At 43.9% G+C, this 20860-nt stretch overlaps 1 protein-coding gene across 1 annotated transcript; it reads right to left on the bottom strand.

Moving 5' to 3' along the window:
• Window positions 1–3085: 3085 nt before the first annotated feature.
• Window positions 3086–18125, bottom strand: LOC139664263 (angiomotin-like; the record flags this gene model as incomplete). Its single annotated transcript, XM_071543037.1, has 8 exons — window positions 3086–7616; window positions 8837–9097; window positions 9939–10177; window positions 10736–10867; window positions 12050–12246; window positions 14785–14934; window positions 16550–16695; window positions 18033–18125. Coding segments are annotated over 8 exons (1352 nt in total), but the record flags the coding sequence as incomplete, so codon positions are not given.
• Between the last annotated feature and the right edge of the window lie 2735 nt (window positions 18126–20860).

The raw sequence follows: 20860 nt of genomic DNA on the forward strand, positions 1-20860 counted from the left end.
TTGATGTTATTTCTGGCTTTCTGGCTGGGAAAACAGCTCCTCAGTCTCAGTGGGACTTCCTGGTTCAGTAATTCATGTGTGATAGCAGGGATTACCTATCACCATAAATCACTGTGTGTGTAAGAAATTTACACTCTGGCATAGCGAACTACATATCGTTTAATGCTTAAAGGTCCCATATTTTCCACTTCCCAGTGTTTTAGTTTCTGTCTTGAGGTCCAGTCAAAGCTGTGTGTGTGGTGTCATGAACCAAAAACACTCTCAATCCATTTTGACACGTTCATTTTCCAGCATCTCTCTGAGCCTTACCAAGAACAGGCTGTTTCTGTCGCTGTGTCTTTAAGGCTCATTAATATTAACGACCCCTCTGTTCCGATTGGCTAACCGTTTCAAGAGTGAAACGTGAGACGCCGCGGCCCGGCGGCTACAGGTAGGGAAAACTCTCTGGTAATAAACAATGACAACCGCTCAACCGCTTTGAAAAAAACACTTTGTTAGTCTATTATTTCTTGATATGATAATGAGCGAACCTTTGTGATGCCACAAAGTTACGGAAGTCCAAACGGCTCGTTTAGAGGCTCGCTTTTCTAATATGGATTGTGTGGATTTAGTTGGTGACCGTGCGTTTTGATACTTTCACCATGTTTAGATAGACCATCCAACTCCTTTATCATCACAGAGGCAAGGGGAGTCCTGCTTTACACCATATGGGACCTTTAAACAGCACCAGTTATTTGTGAAGTAATTTGTAATTCCACGTTTTTAGTCTACATTCTGCAATTCAGTCCACAATTTCTGCAAAACGTACAATATGAGTTCCGACGTCCCAGAAAGTCTCGACCTGCAGCAGTCAGTGTCACCTTGAGCAAAACACTGAACCCTCTCTCTCTTGTTTGGCTGAAATGTAGATGAAATGTGTATCTGAGGGAAGAAATACATGCTGATAAACAAATTCCTCATTATACTATGTGTAATATGGTAATTAACATGTGCTAAAAAAAAAACAGTCGGCTTCCTGGTTCTATACCTAGCAAGAAACAAAACAGAACAATCTTGAAAGTCTCATAGTTCTTTTATTTAACAAAAGAATTAAATTAATACTAAAAGTCAACTCACTTTCTGAAACAAACATTTGGAGACTGGTTATTTGGGAATTTGTCAGAAATAGTATATCAAAAAAACAACTAAATGACTTATACCATAATACAAGAAACTGTATGAGATGAATGTTATAAAAAAAACAGAAGGTTGATCAGGAATCTGATTTAAAACGCTTTAACATGAATTGTGATTGTACAGCAATGATGAAGTCAAGCAGCATGTATATGAACAGAAGATGAAGTCATTTTAACAGCGGTATGGACGTGTTTACCATCCGTTTACGGGTAAACTTTACAAACTGCTCTAGATTAACCACACATGTAAATATAGAGTTGAATAAGGAATAATCCTCTTCAAAGGAATTGTCTTCTTTGCTAGGCACTTGTCACATTTATATAAAAAAAAAAGTTTCTACATTGTTTTTCCAGCTACGGCCAAAACAGTTTAACATTAGCATTACTTGTTAGAACCAACAGGTAACACTAGCCACAAACTAACAGCACACATTGCCAATACTAAAACATTTTTTTCTCATCATAATTGTCACAAGCGCCTGGTGAAGACAAATAAGATTCAAATTCTCAATGTATTCATAGAGAATACTGTCTGTATTATGGCAGGTGTGGAGGCACTTGTAACTTATGTTGAGTCACAAGAGTGAAAGAGAGCTAACATGTCTTCTGATCAGATGCTTTGGTAAAGGTGGCATCATGGTCCAGGCTGAAGCGGGACCGTGGGCCGCCGGGCCGGCTGGGCCAGGTGGGCCCCCAGGTGGGATCATGGAGAGGTGAAGGGAGACGAACACAAACCTGGGTGTGGTGCTGCTGACATGAACCACACAAGTAGATAGAGATTTATCCTGCATTCACCAGCTGCCTTTATACCTTTTGATTAGTCGAGGTTCGCCTGACCTCTCGGGACAAAAGTTTGTACTTTGCTCTTCGGTAAAGCACAAAATCCTTTGCTTTTACTAAAACTCACCATCTGCAGTCATTTTGCTGTCCTGCTGCTGCGAGTGTGCAGGTGAATTTGACTGAGGACTAAAAGGCAGCAAATGACAGAAACTTACTGCAACGCACTGCAGGATTGGTCAAGTAATGATTACGCCCTCTGGGTTAAAAACTAAAATGGAGGAGTGTCAAATAAAGAAGAAAACTGATAACAGAAACATTTAGCCTTTGAGTCAATTGGCATTGAAATGACTGATAGTTAGCATTTTATACTCCAGAACCAATTGAAAAGCAAGTTATTTTCATTTTGGAATGTTTTTGGCATTATTTAAGCAGAGTCCCAACAGTTAAAACATGAGAAACTACAGTAAAATGAGTTTGTTTCAAGGCTGGAGAAGAGTGTCATCTACATGCGTGAAATATGAATCCCTGCTACTGCAGCAAAAACCTTGTGACTGCAATTTGGTTTTTCCTTGAAGGGAAGATTCATTAGCCTGGTAAAACCATCCTGATCACGTGACCTCACATTCTGTTTCACCCCACGGATCAGTCTGGACTTCTTCTGGACTACATCGATTTCAGTGGGTGGGAGTACTTGCCTTGACAAACTCCTTCTGCCAATCAGCAGAACGGCGAAAAACGTCTTTTCCGCCAAGAAACTCCGCTAGTGAATACTCTTGTTCTTGTTTAATTGTTGTTATTGAGTCTATTTCTGCAATAACTGCACTTATGGCTGTGTTTACTCTACTAACGTTAACGTTACCGCTCGTTGCTACGGGAGACGCCATTACTGTTTTGCCAGCGGCGGCCTGTACTTCACGTCATCAACTACGACGCAGTCCCTGATTGGCCCGGTTACATTGTAATTTCAGGAAATCGATGTGGGCGGCTAGAAGTCCAGACTGATCCGTGGAGCGAAACAGAATGTGAGGTCACATGATCAGGATGGTCTTACCGGGCTTAAGATTCATAGAGTACTCGGCCCATGAAACCCTTTCAAAACATATTCCAAAAATTACGAAAATGCAAGGTGGTCAATCTGAGAACAAAACAGTTTTTTTGTTTATTTCTGAAAAGATGACTTTTTGATAGTTGTAGCCAGAAAATGCGATGATCCCACCTGAAGCCTGACCGTTCCCCACAGGTCCCTTGTCTTAATTTACAGCTGAGCCCACCGGACAGATGACAACTCATTCTGTTAGAAATCTTACAGTACCAAGGTAAAGGACACTTCTCAATGTGCTGGTGAATACAAAAATGTGTTTACATATTATTACTTAACACTGGCATTGTGCTTTCGGTATTCAGTTACAAAATCGCTTTAACACACCAATGAAAAATACATCTACCTAGTAACAGCCTGACCAGGGGAAGTTCTGTTTAGGGATCCACCGACACTGGCATCAGATACCAGGTCCATACTGGGCTAATACAAGGCCTTGGTATCGCCGGATTTCCACAATACCAAAAACCAAACACCAACAGCCACGTATTATGTGCCAGGAATCAAAGCAAAGTGACTTGATTTCACACACAGAAGGATTTTAGATCTCTGCAATGGAGAAACATTGATTATATTGCAATCATTTGTATCCATTGACCCTCAAGTAGTGGTCTACATCTCGTTAAGAGTAATGAAACCTGATCAGAGAAGTCGGATCGGTATCTGCAGTTATAAAACGTATCAGTGCATTCCTAATTCTGCTGTCTTGATGAAACAGTCGTTGACCTTTAGTGAAACACTTGGTGACTCTGAACCTGCGGCAGGTTGGCCGACCAGCCTGAGCTTCTTTGGTCCCACGTTTTTTTGGCTTTCACTGGACTTCTTCAAAACTGCAAAGATGGACGACGATGTGGATGTGCTCAAGCAGGAGCGCTGCAAGGAATTGTGGGAACCCGGGTAGGATGTGACAGAAAGCACAAAAGGCCATAAGGGTCCAGAAGAAATTGAATGCTAATCCGGACATGTTGGAGTCGTCCTGTTCTGGCCGAGCTGCAGAACCAACACTCAACATTATTTTTACAGAATAACCTAACCTAAATTGTAATATTGACCTAAACCTAAACATAATGCTCAACTGAAACCTTAAATAACTTAAAAAACATTTTCTAATCTTCAGATTTTTGATGATTGAGACATTTTTGACTTTCTGGCATTTTTCGCACTCCTGCTTGCAACTGCTTGAGCCATCGTCACCTGTCCTGTCACCCCCATACAACCACTGACCGGGAGAATACATGTGTAATAGGTTACACTAAAAATGCCCATCTTAACATTTCATGTTTCAACCACAACGAATGTTCTTGAATGGAGCGACATGTCTTGAAATGAGTGAAGAGAAGATATTGTCACTTGTTTCAACAAAATTCTTGAAACAAGTGAAACGACCTCACCCCACTCGCAGATTATTTCACCTGTTTTAAGATTTTAAGACTGAATATGAGATGAAATGGCTTGTTAAGATGGAGATTTCTTTAAGTGTACACAAGGATTTTGTCTGCAAGAACAAATACTAAGCCATTCTGTTACCTTTGGTCAGAAGCAAGAGATACAACTGGCTAGGAGGCTAACTGCCTAACTAAAGAAAGACATTCACAGTCAATCCATAACTCTCCTCTGTGCATAGTGTAATGTAATGCAGCATCGCCCTAACCTGATAATATAAAAAACAACTGAAGAAAGTTCCACTTGAAGGCATTTGAAGACCAGACAAGCTGATTGTTGCATAAAGTTCAAGTTCAAACCCAAACTGATGCCCTTTGAGGCAGGGTGTCAATTCAAATCAGACCTCAAATCAGTCAAATTTGCAAATACTTTTTACGGTTTGTTCTCATCCACCGAGGTAGCAGATGGATGGGAGGAATGGTAAACATTAGCGCCACAAAATGTAGACATTCACAAGAAAGTCCTGGAACGTCAACTCTTCTCTCTGATTGTCGAACCTTATTTGACGTTATCCGTTCTCTGTCCTGACTTGGTAAATCCCACCCATCTGGTACTTCAAGCATGTTGAAAGAAATGCTAAGAATGATTTGGAAATACTGGACAAACAAAGTTGGAAGAGCTTTTCTGAATGAAGTTCACTTTAAGAAGAAGTGGAAAAGCTCAACTGCAGCGAAGGCACATCGGTGAACAGCCTGACCTGCTGCTGCATGTCTGCTGCTGTGCTAATGTACTGATCCTGCAGATCTTGGACCATGGGTTCTTATACACGTTCATGTCGAGGACCCCCAAATGACCCCGACAGACTGACTTTTGGCCCATTGACCCATCTATACATTGACATTTTGCCAAGGACCTGCAAGCAACTAAACATTTGGCCCCGGACCCTCAAACAGACACGGGAAGCCTTTGGCTCCTGTGCCGAGCGGTGAAAGAAAGTACGGTGAAATTAAACTATTCTTCATTTCTTTGTTAGTGACCCCCTCCCCGACCCCTGGGGGGTCCCCGGACCCCGCTTTATGAGACCGACCCCAGCCAGTGGGGGCACACAGGCAGCTAACTGGACCACAGTGGAAATGTCTGACTCTCAAAAGCCCAACACCAGAGCAGTGCATTATGGTCCGTGCATGGCAGTGCCTGAGCCATAGATAGAGAGAGTTTGGTTGAGCTGTTGCTGCCAGAACAGAAAGTTGCATGTAGTTGACCTTCAAAACATGGACATGGTGAGATGCTGGATGTTCACAATGTGCTCTTTTCAGGAATACTTTATATTTTTCTCTCTTTTTTTTTCCACCTGCATAAACAGACCACACTGTCTTTTAATCAATCAATCCTTCATGTCATAAACTAAAACCTCTGACTCCAAATGAAGAGAAGTCTTGCTATCTAAGTTGGATTCATGGACTGATTATGGGCTACATGTGTTTTGTTATACGATGTGATGATTGTCTGAGGTAAATCAGGCTTTTTTCTTGATGTAAATGTTCTTGATGTCCTATGATGACTTCAGATGATGTAAGAGGACACTGTTTGCTAAAATGCTATGTCCTATTATGGTTAATTATAGTCTGCAGGTATGAGTAATTAGGCTGATAGACTTTATATATCGCTCTTTTCAGTCACATCTGCTGACGAAGGCAGATCGTATGGCTGTTAGATCGTGATCGTCTCGTCGCTACATGAAGAATTGATTGATAAAAAAAGAGAATGTGTTTCAGAGTGCGGTGTGTTTATGTTTGTTAATGGCATTTTAATTCTACCAGTTACTCAGGACCGGCCAAGGCAACGTCCCAACTCTTTAAATCAGTGGCTCTGGCAATGCAACACAGCCGAATGGCTCGGCCCCCCCAGCCCTCCACTACATGTAGTTATACGTTACACGTGTCATACAGTACATACACTATGTAAATACAGTATTTACAAGGTTAAGAATGTTTTGTAGTTTACAATATCACTTCCGATTACCCAAGTGCCATGTCTAACTATGGTAAAAAAAAAAAAAAAAAAAACAATAACCTACATATTACACATAAATACAATACCTACGTCAGATGTCTTAAAGAAAAAGAAACACACTCTTAAAAAAATAAGTAGTGCAATAAATGCAACAAAAAGGTAGCCAATACATTTGGTCCGAGGGGGGCGGGTGAACTGAACCGCCTCCAGCAACACTGTACAAGAGGATTTATTGATCCTAATCGCGTCCACGCCACAAGCAACTCAAGCAACTAGTAGTTGCCGAAAGTCCATCAATTTGCTATGAGAGCTGAACTCTCGAGGCAAGTCTGCAAATTCTTTCCAACACTCGCACACCGGTTGGCTGCTTGTTGGCAAGGAAAAAGTTAGGGAGCAGCGTAACATTCGCGTAATATCGGCTGTCAGCAGCCAATCACGCGCCAAGGTTCCCAAATGTCCCACCTACTGCTGAAATGCCATCGGTGCTGCGGCTGGCAATCGGTTGCTCGATCTTGGCTGACAGCAATGTGGTTGCCGTTAGTCTGTACACACTGTAACAATGACACTAAACCTCCCGGGTCACACAGTTAAGGTATTTCTTATTAAAATACAGCTCGAAAAAAAAGTAGTGCATTTTAACAAAGCCCGAGTAAAAACAACACCAAGAGTTCACTTCAGGGGAAAAAAGAGAGAAATCCTTCACCTAGATTGAAAGTGTGTTTAGGCCTGTGTGTGTGTGTGTGTGTGTGTGTGTGTGTGTGTTTGTGTGTTTGTGTGAGTCTGTTAATCTGCTGTTCTTCTCTCAGTTGAGATTTAAGTGTTTGGATGTGTGCGCATGTAGAAATAGAGTATGAATATGTCTCTATATTCTGCGTCTATTTTCGATCCTCCAGTCCTGCAGTGTGTGTGTGTATGTTTTTTTCCATGCATGTATATGTGTGTGTGTGTGTGTGTGTGTGTGTGTGTGTGTGTGTGTGTGTTTGGGACGATGATTTCCAGAAGCCAGAGTTGAGTTCCAGAGATCACGGGGGGTCAGATGAGGATCTCCACCATGTCGTTGTCCACTTCCTGCTGGGTGAGCGGGGCCGGGGGAGGGGCCTGCTGCTGCGGGTGGGACTGGACGGGTGGCCGCCTCTCCAGGGTGCTGCTGTGAAACACCGGCACATCTGCACAGACAAAACAGAATCATCAAATGCTGTATTCCAGTTTTTTAAGTTATCTTCCAAAATACTACTATATATCCACTTAAAATATACATGATCCACTCTGCAGAAGTGTCCTTTTGGAAACCTTGGATGGTCTTGGAAGTAAGAGAAGTTTGGAAGTTCAGACCAATATGGCGGCTACCATCGCCTGTGTTTTCAGTTGATTTCACACCAGTAACAACAGCAACAAGACGCGTCGGACTTGATACTTTTAATCAGTGGTGGAAAGTAACTAAGTACATTTACTCAAGTACTGTACTTAAGTACAATTTTGGGGTACTTGTACTTAACTTGAGTATTTCCATTTTCTGCTACTTTATACTTCTACTCCACTACAATTCAGAGGCAAATATTGTACTTTTTACTCCACTACATTTATTTGATAAGTTACTAGTTACTTTGCATATTCAGATTAATAATACAAAATATAATCAACAAATAAATTATGATGTATTATTATAGATTAAGATAAAACTTTATTGATCCCCAGAGGGAAATTTACAAACTACCCGGCAGTAAATAAAGTCATTAAAATCAGCTTCACCTTTACCAGCTGCAACATTAAAGTGATGCTTACACATGAATGCATCAATAATTATAATCCAATAATATAATATACATTATTCTGAAATGGGCCATTCTGCATAATGAGTACTTTTACTTTTGGTACTTTAAGTATATTTTGATGCTAATACTTTTGTACTTTTACTTAAGTAAAAATTTGAATGCAGGACTTTTACTTGTAACAGAGTATTTCTACACTGTGGTATTGTTACTTTTACTTAAGTACAAGATCTGAGTACTTCTTCCACCGCTGCTTTTAAGCGATGCAACATTTATGTTGCCTCTAGAGCGCAGAGCAGTAGGAAACAGACTAGATAGAAAATGTCTCACAACACTTAACCTCCGTCTCTTTCAAATGAACAATGATAATAGATGATAAAGTGTTGCGCTTAACGTCACGTAGCAACCAGTTGTCCAGTCCGGTTCTAGTTCACACTACTCGGACTAACAGAATCCGCTCTCAAATTCGGGAGTCATTACTTGAATTTTTCAGGTAGTGAGTTTGGTTGTAGAATGCAAACTGAACTTGAACCTGAACAGGATTAAGCTCCACTGAGGAGTGATAACGGTGTTCGGCTGCAGTGTGTACAGTACGCAGCCGTAGAGCCTTTCCTCACCTGCGAGGCGGTCCGGTATGTAGACGGGGCTGGGGCTGGACAGGCGGGCGGGCAGCGTCATGCTCTGCAGGGCGGGGGTGCTGGGCTTACTGCTGTCCTGGCCCTGGCCCTGGCCCTTGTCCGTCTGGGTGCAGCTGTCCCGGCTGCCGGTCTTGGAGTGTCCCGCCGTCATCGGGGTGGAGGGAAGGACCGGGGAGGGAGACGAGGAGATGGACTCCGTCCTGAGAGAGTCCGTCCGAAACTCCGGACCCAGCAGAACGCCTGGAGGAACACGAGAACTGTTGCTGCCGGTTCTATAGGGCAGTGCTTTCATTACAGTCCAGGAAATTCACTCAAAATTAATCTATAGATCCTTCTAGCGTCTGCTTTTATTCATTGTTTTTTAGTCGCGTTTTGGGTTCAACTGTTGGAGCGTGTTCTGGCCCTGTGAGCAGCGAACTGGAGGCATGTCAAGCTCTACAGTGAAGTAAGTGACAAGGTTTTGAATACAATCAATCGTCATGGTGGCAAAAAATAGGAAAATAAGCCCCAGGTTGAAAATAACCTAATTAAGTACAGTACTGTGCAAAAGTCTTAGGCACCCTAGATTTTTTATATACATTTCTTTGATGTTTATTTGTTGTGTCAGTAGACTGCTGTTTATTGTAAAGTTTTGATATTCAGAAGATTTTCATTTCATTAGTTTTGAAAGCATCTTCGCTTTATGGATTTCTTTGACATATGCTTAAGACTTTTGCACAGTACTGTATATGTGAAAGACTTAAAATGAAAAAAAAAAGATGGATGAGATACTATAACAGCAGTGGTTGTAGTCAGTTACTTTCACCCCCCGGCCCTCCAGCTCGTGTTCTTAAATGTATTAGATATGGTAAAAAACAAAAGCGTCATTTTAAGAAGTGACTTCTTCTTAAAACTACCTTCCTCTTAACTAGACAGTCCTTGCAAATACTTAGAAAATGATTCAATTCCAGTAACTTGAGGAATTGTACATAGTTATGAAGAGAAGAGTAGAAGTGAAATTCTGGACTTTCTCGAACTGCTCAGACAAGTATCCTTACTCAAAACACCATCTAACTACCTACAGTATCTGTTCTGTTCTTACCCAGACTGCCCTTCCAGCTGGTGTCCTTGCGCTCCTCGGTGATGGGGGAGCTGCTGAGTCCCAGGCTGTGGGACAGCAGGCCCGACCCGCCGGAGCCGGTGTTGGCGATGGACATCAGGGACTTGGAGGGCCGCATGGCGGACGGGGCGTCCGACTTGTTGGGCTCCTTCCTGGAGCGCTGGTGCAGCACCTTGATCATGGCGTCCTTCTCTATGATCTGGGCATGCAGGTTCTTTATCCTGGATTGGGGGAGAAGAGGAGAATGAATAGAGGGTCAGTCATGGATAGATAGAATGGATAGAGTGTTTCGTGGATAGAGCTAGACCACAAAACAACAAGATCCAGGTGTAAAATCATCCAAGACGCACTGAAGATTCAATCGCCCAACCGTAAAACTAAAACTAAAACTAACTAAACTAAAAAACTGACTACAGACTATTAAAAAAAGAACTTGCCCAGGAAACTTCATGAGAGACTTTCCCAAGTAAAAGAAAAGGAGGAGGAGCATTATTATTATTGACTAATGAAAGGCTGACATTCGGCTATACAGTTTGTATGATATACCTTTGTAGTGATTGATTGTGCGTTTGTTTAATGTAACCCGGCTTCCCAGCTGGGTGGAGTTCTCTGTTTTTAAGCACTGTGATCGGCCCAGATTGGTGTCCAAACACCACCCAGCCGGCAAACTTTGGTGTGTAAAACGAATTGAACCAGTAACAGAAAAGTATTGGTGAGGGCCTGTAACACCCAACATATAGCAAATGTGGAAATATGAAAATATGAGGAAAAAATGTTACCTGCTCTCCATGTCCAGACAGCGCCGGTTGGCCATGAGAATCTCCTCTTCCTCCTTCTGGATCCGAGCCTCCACCGACGTGTCGTAGCTGCTGCTGGGGGAGTGGCTTATCGCCGCCGCCACCGACGTGTCCCTGCAAACCCCACAGGGAGGGAGGGGTTAGTCGGGACTCGGCTTAAGATGTTCACCGGAAATCCGGAACGAACGGGGAAACTCGACCGCTGTGTGGACGCTCGACAAGCTTATCCGCCGAGAAAAGTCTTTTCACGGTCGTTGGCCGTCAACAACCGACCAGATTTCATTCAAATCTTCCCCAGTTTTCTACCACTTTTATCTGAAAGACTACAACAATAAACAACTCAAAAACAAAGTCACATCTGTCGTTGCGGTCGATAGTGTGACTCGTCAACCGAGTTCAAACGCACGGTGAGTTCTTCATGGGTTATTACTGTGAACAAGAGCTGCTCTGTCTCTACCTCTCACCACATGTTTCTATGGCGAAGCTGCGGTCACTGAATCTGTATTTTGTCAAAGACATCCTGTTGTTTTTTTTTTGTTTTTGTTTTTTTTACCAGTCCCCATGGTCAGGTAGTCTGCTATCGTACACTGTGTGATCATAGTCAGGACAATGGATCAGTCCCCTTCCGTTCGCTCAATATTTTGTTGTCCATGTCGTCCATGTGCTGCTGATGGGATTTTGAAGAAGCTTGGGGGAAGGTTACAATTACAGATCAAAACAAAGTGACACACTTGTCATTTGCGGGGAGCGATGTGTTTGCCTTGCTCTAGTTTATGTTCTGTGCCTGAGATTAATGTGCAGGAGGAGGCACATTCTGCTCTGTAGAAACAGGATTACTTAAAACCCCTTTATTACATGGCTTTGTTGAATACTCCACTCTGATTGGCCAATGAACGCACTCTGAGGTCTGTTATTACTGAAGAACAGACGTTTCACATCTCATCGTATCACTCCTCAGTCAAGAAGTCCGGCTGATTTTGTGGATTTCTAAACGAATTCGGAACAAAACACCTCAGCAACACCAAGACCTCACTCCTTGATTACTGCTTTAGCTTGTAATAAAATAATTTTAAATCGATATTTTGTGTGAAATGAGTAACATCTTTCAGTAGGTGACCATGTTATAATAAGGGATTATGTACAGCGAGTCGGTCATTATTGCAAAATAAGCCTCTTTAGGCCGATCATGTCTTGAATCTTCTGGTTTACGAATGGCTTCACTGTGTGTTATCCCTTAACTCTCTCTCTCTCTCTCTCACTCACACACACACACACACACCACACACACACACGCACCTCTGCGTGGCGACGGAGGCGGCGGCGTCCAGGGCGAACTGCCTCATCACGCTCTCCTCCAGGTATTTCTGCTCCCACTTGGTCATGTCGGCCTCCAGGGCCAAGATCCGCTCCTCCTTCTCCCTCAGGTGCTCCATCAGAGCCGTGGCGTTGTACTCAGAGGAGGCCGTCCCGCTGGACTGAGAGCCTCCCTGACGCTGGGGGGGGGGGGGAAGAGAGGAAAAGAGAAGGAGGAGGAGAGGAGGAAGAGGAGAGAGAGGGTTGAAGGCCAAGGGAGAAAGAAGGGGGAGATGAAAGACAAGAAGGGAGGAGGAGGAGGGAGCAAAGAGAGCGTAAGGAAAGAAGAGAAAACAAGGAAGGGAGAAAGGGAGGACAAAGAGAGGGTGGGAGGGACAGAATGGAGGGAGAAGAAGAGGATGAGGTAAAACAAAAAGTCAAGGGAGGGAAAGAAGAATGAAGGAGGGAGGGCGAGAAAAGGAAGAGGCGGAGGAGGAAGGTTGAGGGAGGGAGGAGAGAAGGGACAAAAGAAAGAAAGGTGAGGCAGGAGGAAGGAGGGGGAAAAGGAAGGAAGGGAGGAGAGAGAAAGGAAGGGAAGAAAGGGAGAGGAGAGAGCATGGAAGGAAGGGAGATAAAGAGGGAGGAGGAGAGGAAACGAGAGGAGAGTTCAGAGTTTGCTCACAGACTGTAAATGGAATAGACAGATGTGTAACACTTCCTGTCTGTCTTTCTCTTTCTTTTTGTCAGACTCCCTCCTTTCCTTTCCTTTCCTTTTCTTTCCTCCTCTCTCGATCGCTCTCCCTCATCATTCTCTATTTGTACACACTGTGCATCTCTCTCTTCCTCGGCTCCTCACACTTTCTCCTCCTCTTTTTCTCCCTCACCCCTCTCTCTGCCATGTTCTTTTTTGGATTCAGAACATTATGTGTTGCAGTGCCGGTTGCTCACTTGTATTCCCATCCTACTGTGGTCATTTTGTGTGGAGTCATTCCTATGTTCCCAGGGTCCTATGTTCCCAAGGTCCTATGTTCCCAGGGTCCTATGTTCCCAAGGTCCTATGTTCCCAGGGTCCTATGTTCCCAGGGTCCTATGTTCCCAGGGTCCTATGTTCCCCAGTTCTACATATGTGCTCTCCCAGGGTCCTATGTTCCCAGGGTCCTATGTTCCCAAGGTCCTATGTTCCCAGGGTCCTATGTTCCCAGGGTCCTATGTTCCCAGGGTCCTATGTTCCCCAGTTCTACATATGTGCTCTCCCAGGGTCCTATGTTCCCAGGGTCCTATGTTCCCAAGGTCCTATGTTCCCAAGATCCTATGTTCCCAGGGTCCTATGTTCCCAGGGTCCTATGTTCCCAGGGTCCTATGTTCCCCAGTTCTACATACGTGCTCTCCCAGGGTCCTATGTTCCCCAGTTCTACATATGTGCTCTCCCAGGGTCCTATGTTCCCAAGGTCCTATGTTCCCAGAGTCCTATGTCCCCAGGGTCCTATGTTCCCAAGGTCCTATGTTCCCCAGTTCTACATATGTGCTCTCCCAGGGTCCTATGTTCCCAAGGCCCTATGTTCCCCAGTTCTACATATGTGCTTTCCCAGGGTCCTACGTTCCCAAGGTCCTATGTTCCCAGAGTCCTATGTTCCCAGGGTCCTATGTTCTCCAGTTCTACATATGTGCTCTCCCAGGGTCCTATGTTCCCAAGGTCCTATGTTCCCAGGGTCCTATGTTCCCAAGGTCCTATGTTCCCAGGGTCCTATGTTTCCAAGGTCCTATGTTCCCAGGGTCCTATGTTTCCAAGGTCCTATGTTCCCAGGGTCCTATGTTCTCCAGTTCTACATATGTGCTCTCCCAGAGTCCTATGTTCCCAGGGTCCTATGTTCCCAGGGTCCTATGTTCCCAGGGTCCTATGTTCCCAAGGTCCTATGTTCCCAGGGTCCTATGTTCTCCAGTTCTACATATGTGCTCTCCCAGGGTCCTATGTTCCCAAGGTCCTATGTTCCCAGGGTCCTATGTTCCCAAGGTCCTATGTTCCCAGGGTCCTATGTTCCCAAGGTCCTATGTTCCCAGGGTCCTATGTGTTATGGGCCAGTAAAAATATTATGTATTCCACCTTTCATTTCTGTTTTTGACTGGGAACTGATCATTTAGCCTCTGATGCATCTGACTGATTTTGCGTTTAGCTTGTTACTATCTTTTCAACTAACCATACTGTAACTCTTGTTGTAAACACATCTGATTTGTGCACTAGCTAATGTGAGAAGCTAGCGTTAGGAGTGACCATTAGTTGCATGCTAACATTAACATCAGTGTGTTTGCTGGCTAGAGTGTTTTGGAGTAGAGACTAGGGCTAAAGACAAGACAGTTTACTGTGTCACAGTAACCTACATTTGGAAACAAATCCACCTTATCACACTATTCACTTTTACTGAGAACGTTACTGAATGGATCTACGGCCACACCACAACAAGCTGACTCAGCTGGCTCTCTTTTTATAGCCTGGTTGTTATAGGTTTAGTCATTATTTGCACACAGCTGATTCTCCACTGGACCTCCATGATGCATCAGATGTGGCTGGTAGGAAATGTGTGACTCAGCTGCAAAGCCTCTCCTCGTCTCCAACCTTTCCCCTACTCCCCCCCTCGGTCTCTCTGATCCGACACTAAAACATTCCTGCTGTTCAGACAGACCGGAAGAACCTGGAGGAGTGTGTGTGTGTGTGTGTGCATGTGTGCATGTGTGTGTGTTACCTGCTGCATGCGTAGCGACTCCAGCTCTCTCTCCAGCCGGGTTCGGAGTCGATGCTCCAGCTGCTCTCTCTTCTCGCAGGCGGCCTGAAGCTGAGCCAGAGCCTGCTGCATCCGCTCCACCTTCTCCACGTACACCTGCTTCTTCTTCAGCTGCACACACACACACACACACACACACACGCACACACACGCACAGACACAGTCCAGAAAGACACACACAGATACAGATATGTCAATATGTACATTGTGGTACATAAACACAAACACAGTTTCACTAATCTGGAAACTGGAAACAATGGTCAACAACATATTTTATACGCTTTCGGAGGTAAAGAGTAACATTACATTACAGAGTTTGAGTTTTCCAACAGATCTGTAAACAGGTAATCAGTAATCTGTACCAGATTACATTTGGAGCTCAAAGTAACCCAGATAATAGAAGCTTTGTCCCCCAAAGTCTGTCCAGCCTCTTTGAACTGCAGCCGTTTAGTCGCTGCTGCTGAATAGACCGATTTAGCTCAGGGAGACTCTGTGCAAAAGTAGCAAAAGAAAGAAGAGAGAGGAGAGAGAAACAGAGGAGAGGAGGAGGAAGAGGAGGGCCAAGAATCTGAAGGCCCTTTTCATTTTTCGCGGAGAGAAACGGACGGAGCGAGAGAAAAGCTTGCAGCTCTTTTGTTTCCGACAACAAGCAGGCGTTGTGTGCAGGAGGCCGGCTTTGGCCCGCTCCGGCCCGCTTCCTGCTCTGTCCTGTCCTGTTCTGGCCCTGGTGGGCTAACTGGACCCTCCACCCCCCCCCCCTCTCCTCTGGGACCCGGGCCAGGCCAGTTCAGAGCCAAAGACCAGTAAACAGGCAGCGGGGGAAACGGTAGACTGGTTGGCAGATCCAGGTTAAAGAGGGCATGGAGAGAGGGAGGGAAGGAGGAAAGGAGGAGGTGAAGGAGGCAGGGATGGATGGATAGAGGGAAGAGAGAAAGGATAGAGCATGAGGGAATGGAGGAGAAAGGAAGAAGGGAGCTAAAAGAGGGAGGGAAGGAGGAGGTGAAGGACGCATGGATGAAGGGAAGGAGGAAGGGAGGAGAGGAACGATAGAACACGAGGGAATGGAGGACATGGGAAAAGGGGAGCAAAAGAGGGAGAAAGGAGGGAAGGCAGAAGTAGGGGAGGAGGAGGTGAAGGGGGCATGGATGGAGGGGAGGAGGAAAGGAAGGATAGAGCACGAAGGAATGGAGGAGAAGGGAAGAAGGGAGCTTAAGAGGAAGGAAGGAGAGAAGGAAGCAGGAGGTGAAGGATGCAGGGATAGAGAGAACTAAAGCATTAAGTGAAGCAATGAAGCAATTCTGTTGATCCCAGGATCTGTGAAGACTGCAGTGTGAAATTAAATCCACTCAAACTTATTATATTATTATATGTGACCGATAAAAGGTTCATAAATAAAGGGGAAACAGGGAACGTGTATTTTTTCACTTGCAGCTGGTTTAATCACACTGCTGTCGTTCCCACCCTCCGCCACCAGGGGGCAGAAACACATCTACTGAGTAAAATACACTGAGGTCAGCAAAACTGTGTGTAGGTTATGTGCCAAGAATCAAAACAGATGAGAAAGTGACCTGATGTTCAGCTTTTCACACACAGGAGGATTTTACATCTCAAAAAATTGGAGGAAAATTGATTATACAGTTTCCCCCAATACTTCATTCTGACACCAAGAGAGTAATCAGAGCCTCTACTCGACTAGTTTGGCCTGTAACCGGACCGCAGCTCTCACCTCCTCCTCCAGTTTGACTACTTTGGCCTGGGCGTTGTTGAGCGCCTGGTCTCTGATCTCGATGTGTCTCCTCTGGTCCTCTGTGGTGGAGCGCAGCGCGTTCAGCTCGATCTCCAGCTTCTCCTTCTCACGCACCGTCTCTTTGTCTGAACACACACACACACACACACACACACACACGCACATGAACACGCACATGAACACGCATGTCACGGCAGAAACAATGCAACAGTAAACACGATATGTTCCCCCTTTCTGGGCCAATCGGTGACAAATGCGACCCTCTTTCCACCTGCATCACCATGCGTCCTGGGTGAGCAGATTGTAATCAGACTAGGGCTGCAACTAATGATTATTTTCATTGTCGATTAATCTGTCGATTATTTTCTCGATTAATCGATTAGTTGTTTGGTCTATAAAATGTCAGAAAATGGTGAAAAATGTGGATCAGTGTTTCCCAAAGCCCAAGATGACGTCCTCAAATGTCTTGTTTTGTCCACAACCCAAAAGATATTCAGTTTACTGTCATAGAGGAGTAAAGAAACCAGAAAATATTCACATTTAAGAAGCTGGAATCAGAGAATTTTGACTTATTTTTCTTAAAAAATTACTCAAACCAATTAATCGATTATCAAAATAGTTGGCGATTAATTTAATAGTTGATAACTAATCGACTAACCGTTGCAGCTCTAAATCAGACAGCTCAAAAATGTATAAAATCTAAATGTAAATGTCTTGCTAAAACTTGCTTTTGTGTGTCTTGTGCTTTGTTCTGCATCATTCTGTTCTACGATTGATTGCTGATCAGTTAGATCTAGTTAGGCTCATTCTCTGTAAAGCCCTTTGAGACATGCTGTGATCAAGGACTATAGCAATATATGAACTTGAACTTTAAATGCACCCAAGACCCACTGAAGAGCCGATCATCCAAACCGGAGACACGTGTGGCCTCATGAGCAACCAGGTGTAAATGCAATGTGTCTCTGAGCTCCATTTAGCTTAACTGCTACGCTAACAGAAATAAAACCGTTGTCAGGATGCTGGTGGATGGGGAACAAGCGAGACGAGGCGTTTACTGTCAATTTTAAAAGATACAAATTTTCACGAGGAAGTGACGTTTGATGAGGAACAGAGAAATCGGATTTCAGTGTGTATACTGGAGACCTTTTTCCTTTGTGCCAGAATTTAAAAACCCCCCTCAAATAAAATGTTAACATCGATGGAAAAGGGATTGAATTTTTAGTTTTGATTGAAGATAATTCCCCGGCGATGCTCACTGTAAGTCAGTCTGGATATTAGGAGCGTCAGTAAAATGTAAAACAGAAAATGAAAGCCCGCAGCGGCCCGGAGAAACTCCCTGGAAACTCCCTGGAACGGATCGGATCAGACGGAAGATAAAGTCATACAGACACCGACAGCGTCCCCGAGGACCGCGGTGTGTGTGTGTGTGTGTGTGTGTATGTGAGTGTGTGTGTGTGCTCACTCTGTGCCAGCAGCTGGGAGATGGTTTTGCGGTTGTCCTCAGAGCCCTCACACTCTTTAGCGGCGAGCTGCTTGTTGGCCGTCTCCATGCGCTCTGTGACACAACAAGACGACACCACTGGTTAGTTAGAGTCGGGACAAACACACAACACACACATCTGGGCTGTGTGTGTGTGTGTGTGTGTGTGTGTGTGTGTGTGTGGTGGGAGGCACTGGAAACTGAATGCTTTCTAGTACTGATATACAAAGAGATTAAAGCTGCAGGAGGCGACTTTGCATGTTGGGCGGCTCCAACTGGCAGCGAAAGAGGAAACTTTTTGAATTTTGACGACTTCCAAACCTAGAAATCCTGTGCAGTGAGGTCAGTAAACGTCTCACAGCAGCTCATGTTCAACCAACCGGCAGAGGTGGGGGACTCGAGTCACATGACTTGACTCGAGTCAGACTTGAGTGGCAAATTTGAGGACTTGAGACTTACTTGACTAACATTGATTGATTGGTATTCATGACTTTAGACTTGACTGAGACTTGAGACAGATGACTCGAAATTTAAATTAAATATTTGCATTTTTCTAGATATTGATATTGAGAAGTTACTACTACCTGGCTGAAGGGGAGCCAGGGCAGGAGGCTTAACATTGTGATGTAAATTTTTCTTCTGTTTTCACTTTAGAGCCCTTTAGAGCTAATAGGGCTATATTATAATTTCAGAGCCCCACTCTCCATTGTTGTTCATTTAGGAGGCTTGTTACTGATTGCCACAAAATGTCAAATATCAGTAAGATTTATAAGATGTAAGCAGGCTGCAACAGTTTTCGTTAATGTTGAAAATAAAACTCAACTTTTCATGACCGCTGTCTTTTAACTGATTTAAATGTGGAAACTTGGGTAGATCATCAGAATTTCATATGACTTGACTTGTGACTTGCTTGACCTGAGCAATGACTCGACTTGTCTTGCTTGATTCTCACCACAGTAACTTGGGACTTGCTTGAGACTTGAAGGTTAAGACTTGAGACTTGCTTGTGACTTGTACATGTGTGACTTACTCCCACCTCTGCCAACCGGCCGCTCTGTGATGCTTTACACCAGAGGAAACCAAAGAGATGAGAGAGGAGAAGATCTAACGTTGGTGAGTCCAGCTTTCTCAGCTGCGTTGGATTCAAATCCACTTCTAGTTAATATGTCCGAATGTTAAAATTGTTGGTTGAGTATGCTTACATCACCCTTCTTCTTCTTCTTCTTCATTACAGCTTCATCAAATGTACAGTACTCAAAAATTGAATTAAAACAATTGGAACATGCTGTGGCTGCAAACTCCCAGCCAGAAGAGAGTTGGGTTTTTTTTTTACATAAGTTACTGTGTTGTACTGCAGCAGAGGAATGTAGGAGACTTTAATGAGACTGTTTTACTTTACAAAGACCTCAGAGAGCAGGAGGTGTGACTGGAGCCTGCAAGGAGAGCTGAGCCAAACCTCAGTGGGCGGAGCCAAAGTGTCCCAAGTTACATTAGACTGAATCTCAGTGAAAAAGACAAGAGGTAAGAGAGGAGGAAGCTAATATTATGAAGCCTAGCGCTCTGCTACTAACTGAAAAAATACAATCTATCCATACAAAGTTATCTAGGTTAGCTAGGTAGCTAGCTGACCTTCAAGTTCAAACTAGCCATACTAGCCTATAGCTAGCTAGGTAAGCTAGTTAGCTAGCTGCTGACCTTCAACATCATGAACACCACGGTCATAAATGAATGAAAAAGTCATAAAAAATGTTTACGTTTTAGTTTTGTTTTTTCACTGAAGTTTGTCAATTAGCTAACTTGCGATCTAAAAAACTGTGGTTCTTTGGCTCCGCCCACTGAGGTTTAACTCAACCAATCAGATTGTTTCTGCCTCCAGAGCAGCTCTGCCTCCAAGAAATATTTGCATATTTGCAACTACAACTGCAAAATCTGAAAGAGTGTGTGTGACTGTGTACATGTGTGTTGGAGGCTGCATGTAAAACCCTGCTGACTGGAGAGGCAGAATACTACACAGACACACACACACACACAGTTCTTTTCCTCGTTCTCTCTCTGACACTCTCGCTCTCTGTCTTCCTCTTGCTCTCTCGCTCACACATTCTCTCTCTCTTCCTCCACATTAAAAGCCCCTCTGGGAACCGGTTGCTGAGCAAATCACGAACAAACAAAGATAAAACAATAACTGATTTTATGTGATCAGCATGGAGAAGAGAATTCACAACTCAGAGGGGAGACAGAGGAGTGTGTTTGTGTGTGTGTGTGTGTGTGTGTGTGTGTGTGTGTGTGTGTGTGTGTGTGTGTGTGTATGTATGTATGTGTGTGTGTTCTGAAACCAAAAAGTGAAGCTAATATTTCTCAGTGTTAATGGGAGTGATGCAGGCTGTAAAACCAGTGACTTTAATCTTGTTTTGAGTCTTACAATCTTATTTGTCTTAAAACATGTTTAAAAGGCTTCAAATGTGCTGAGGCAGTTTTACTTTTATTTAATGCAGTTTCACTTGTTCAAGACTTTTCCTAAGTCAAGTGGTGTGGAGTGATCTGCCTTATTCTGCCTTGTTTCAAGATAAAACATTTTTGAAACAGGTTAAACTGACTTGTATCACCAAGTCAACTTTGCTCAAGTCCCAAGTCAGTCTCAAGTCTTGAGGCACAAGTCTCAAGTCAAGCCTCAAGTCTAAATGTAGAACAGCAAGTCAAGTCAGAACAAATCAAGAGTCCAGTATCAATTTAATATCTTAAAGAAAACTAAATATCTAGGACTTTTCAATGCAATATGGTTTTAATAGGATAAAAACTTGGTAAGAGCATCA

The sequence above is a fragment of the Centroberyx affinis genome, unplaced genomic scaffold, assembly GCF_046629955.1.
Source record: "Centroberyx affinis isolate AG114_WGS23_722 - 3 ecotype Tasmania unplaced genomic scaffold, CSIRO-AGI_Caff_v1 ptg004208l_1, whole genome shotgun sequence".
NCBI classification, from domain to species: Eukaryota; Metazoa; Chordata; class Actinopteri; order Beryciformes; family Berycidae; genus Centroberyx; species Centroberyx affinis.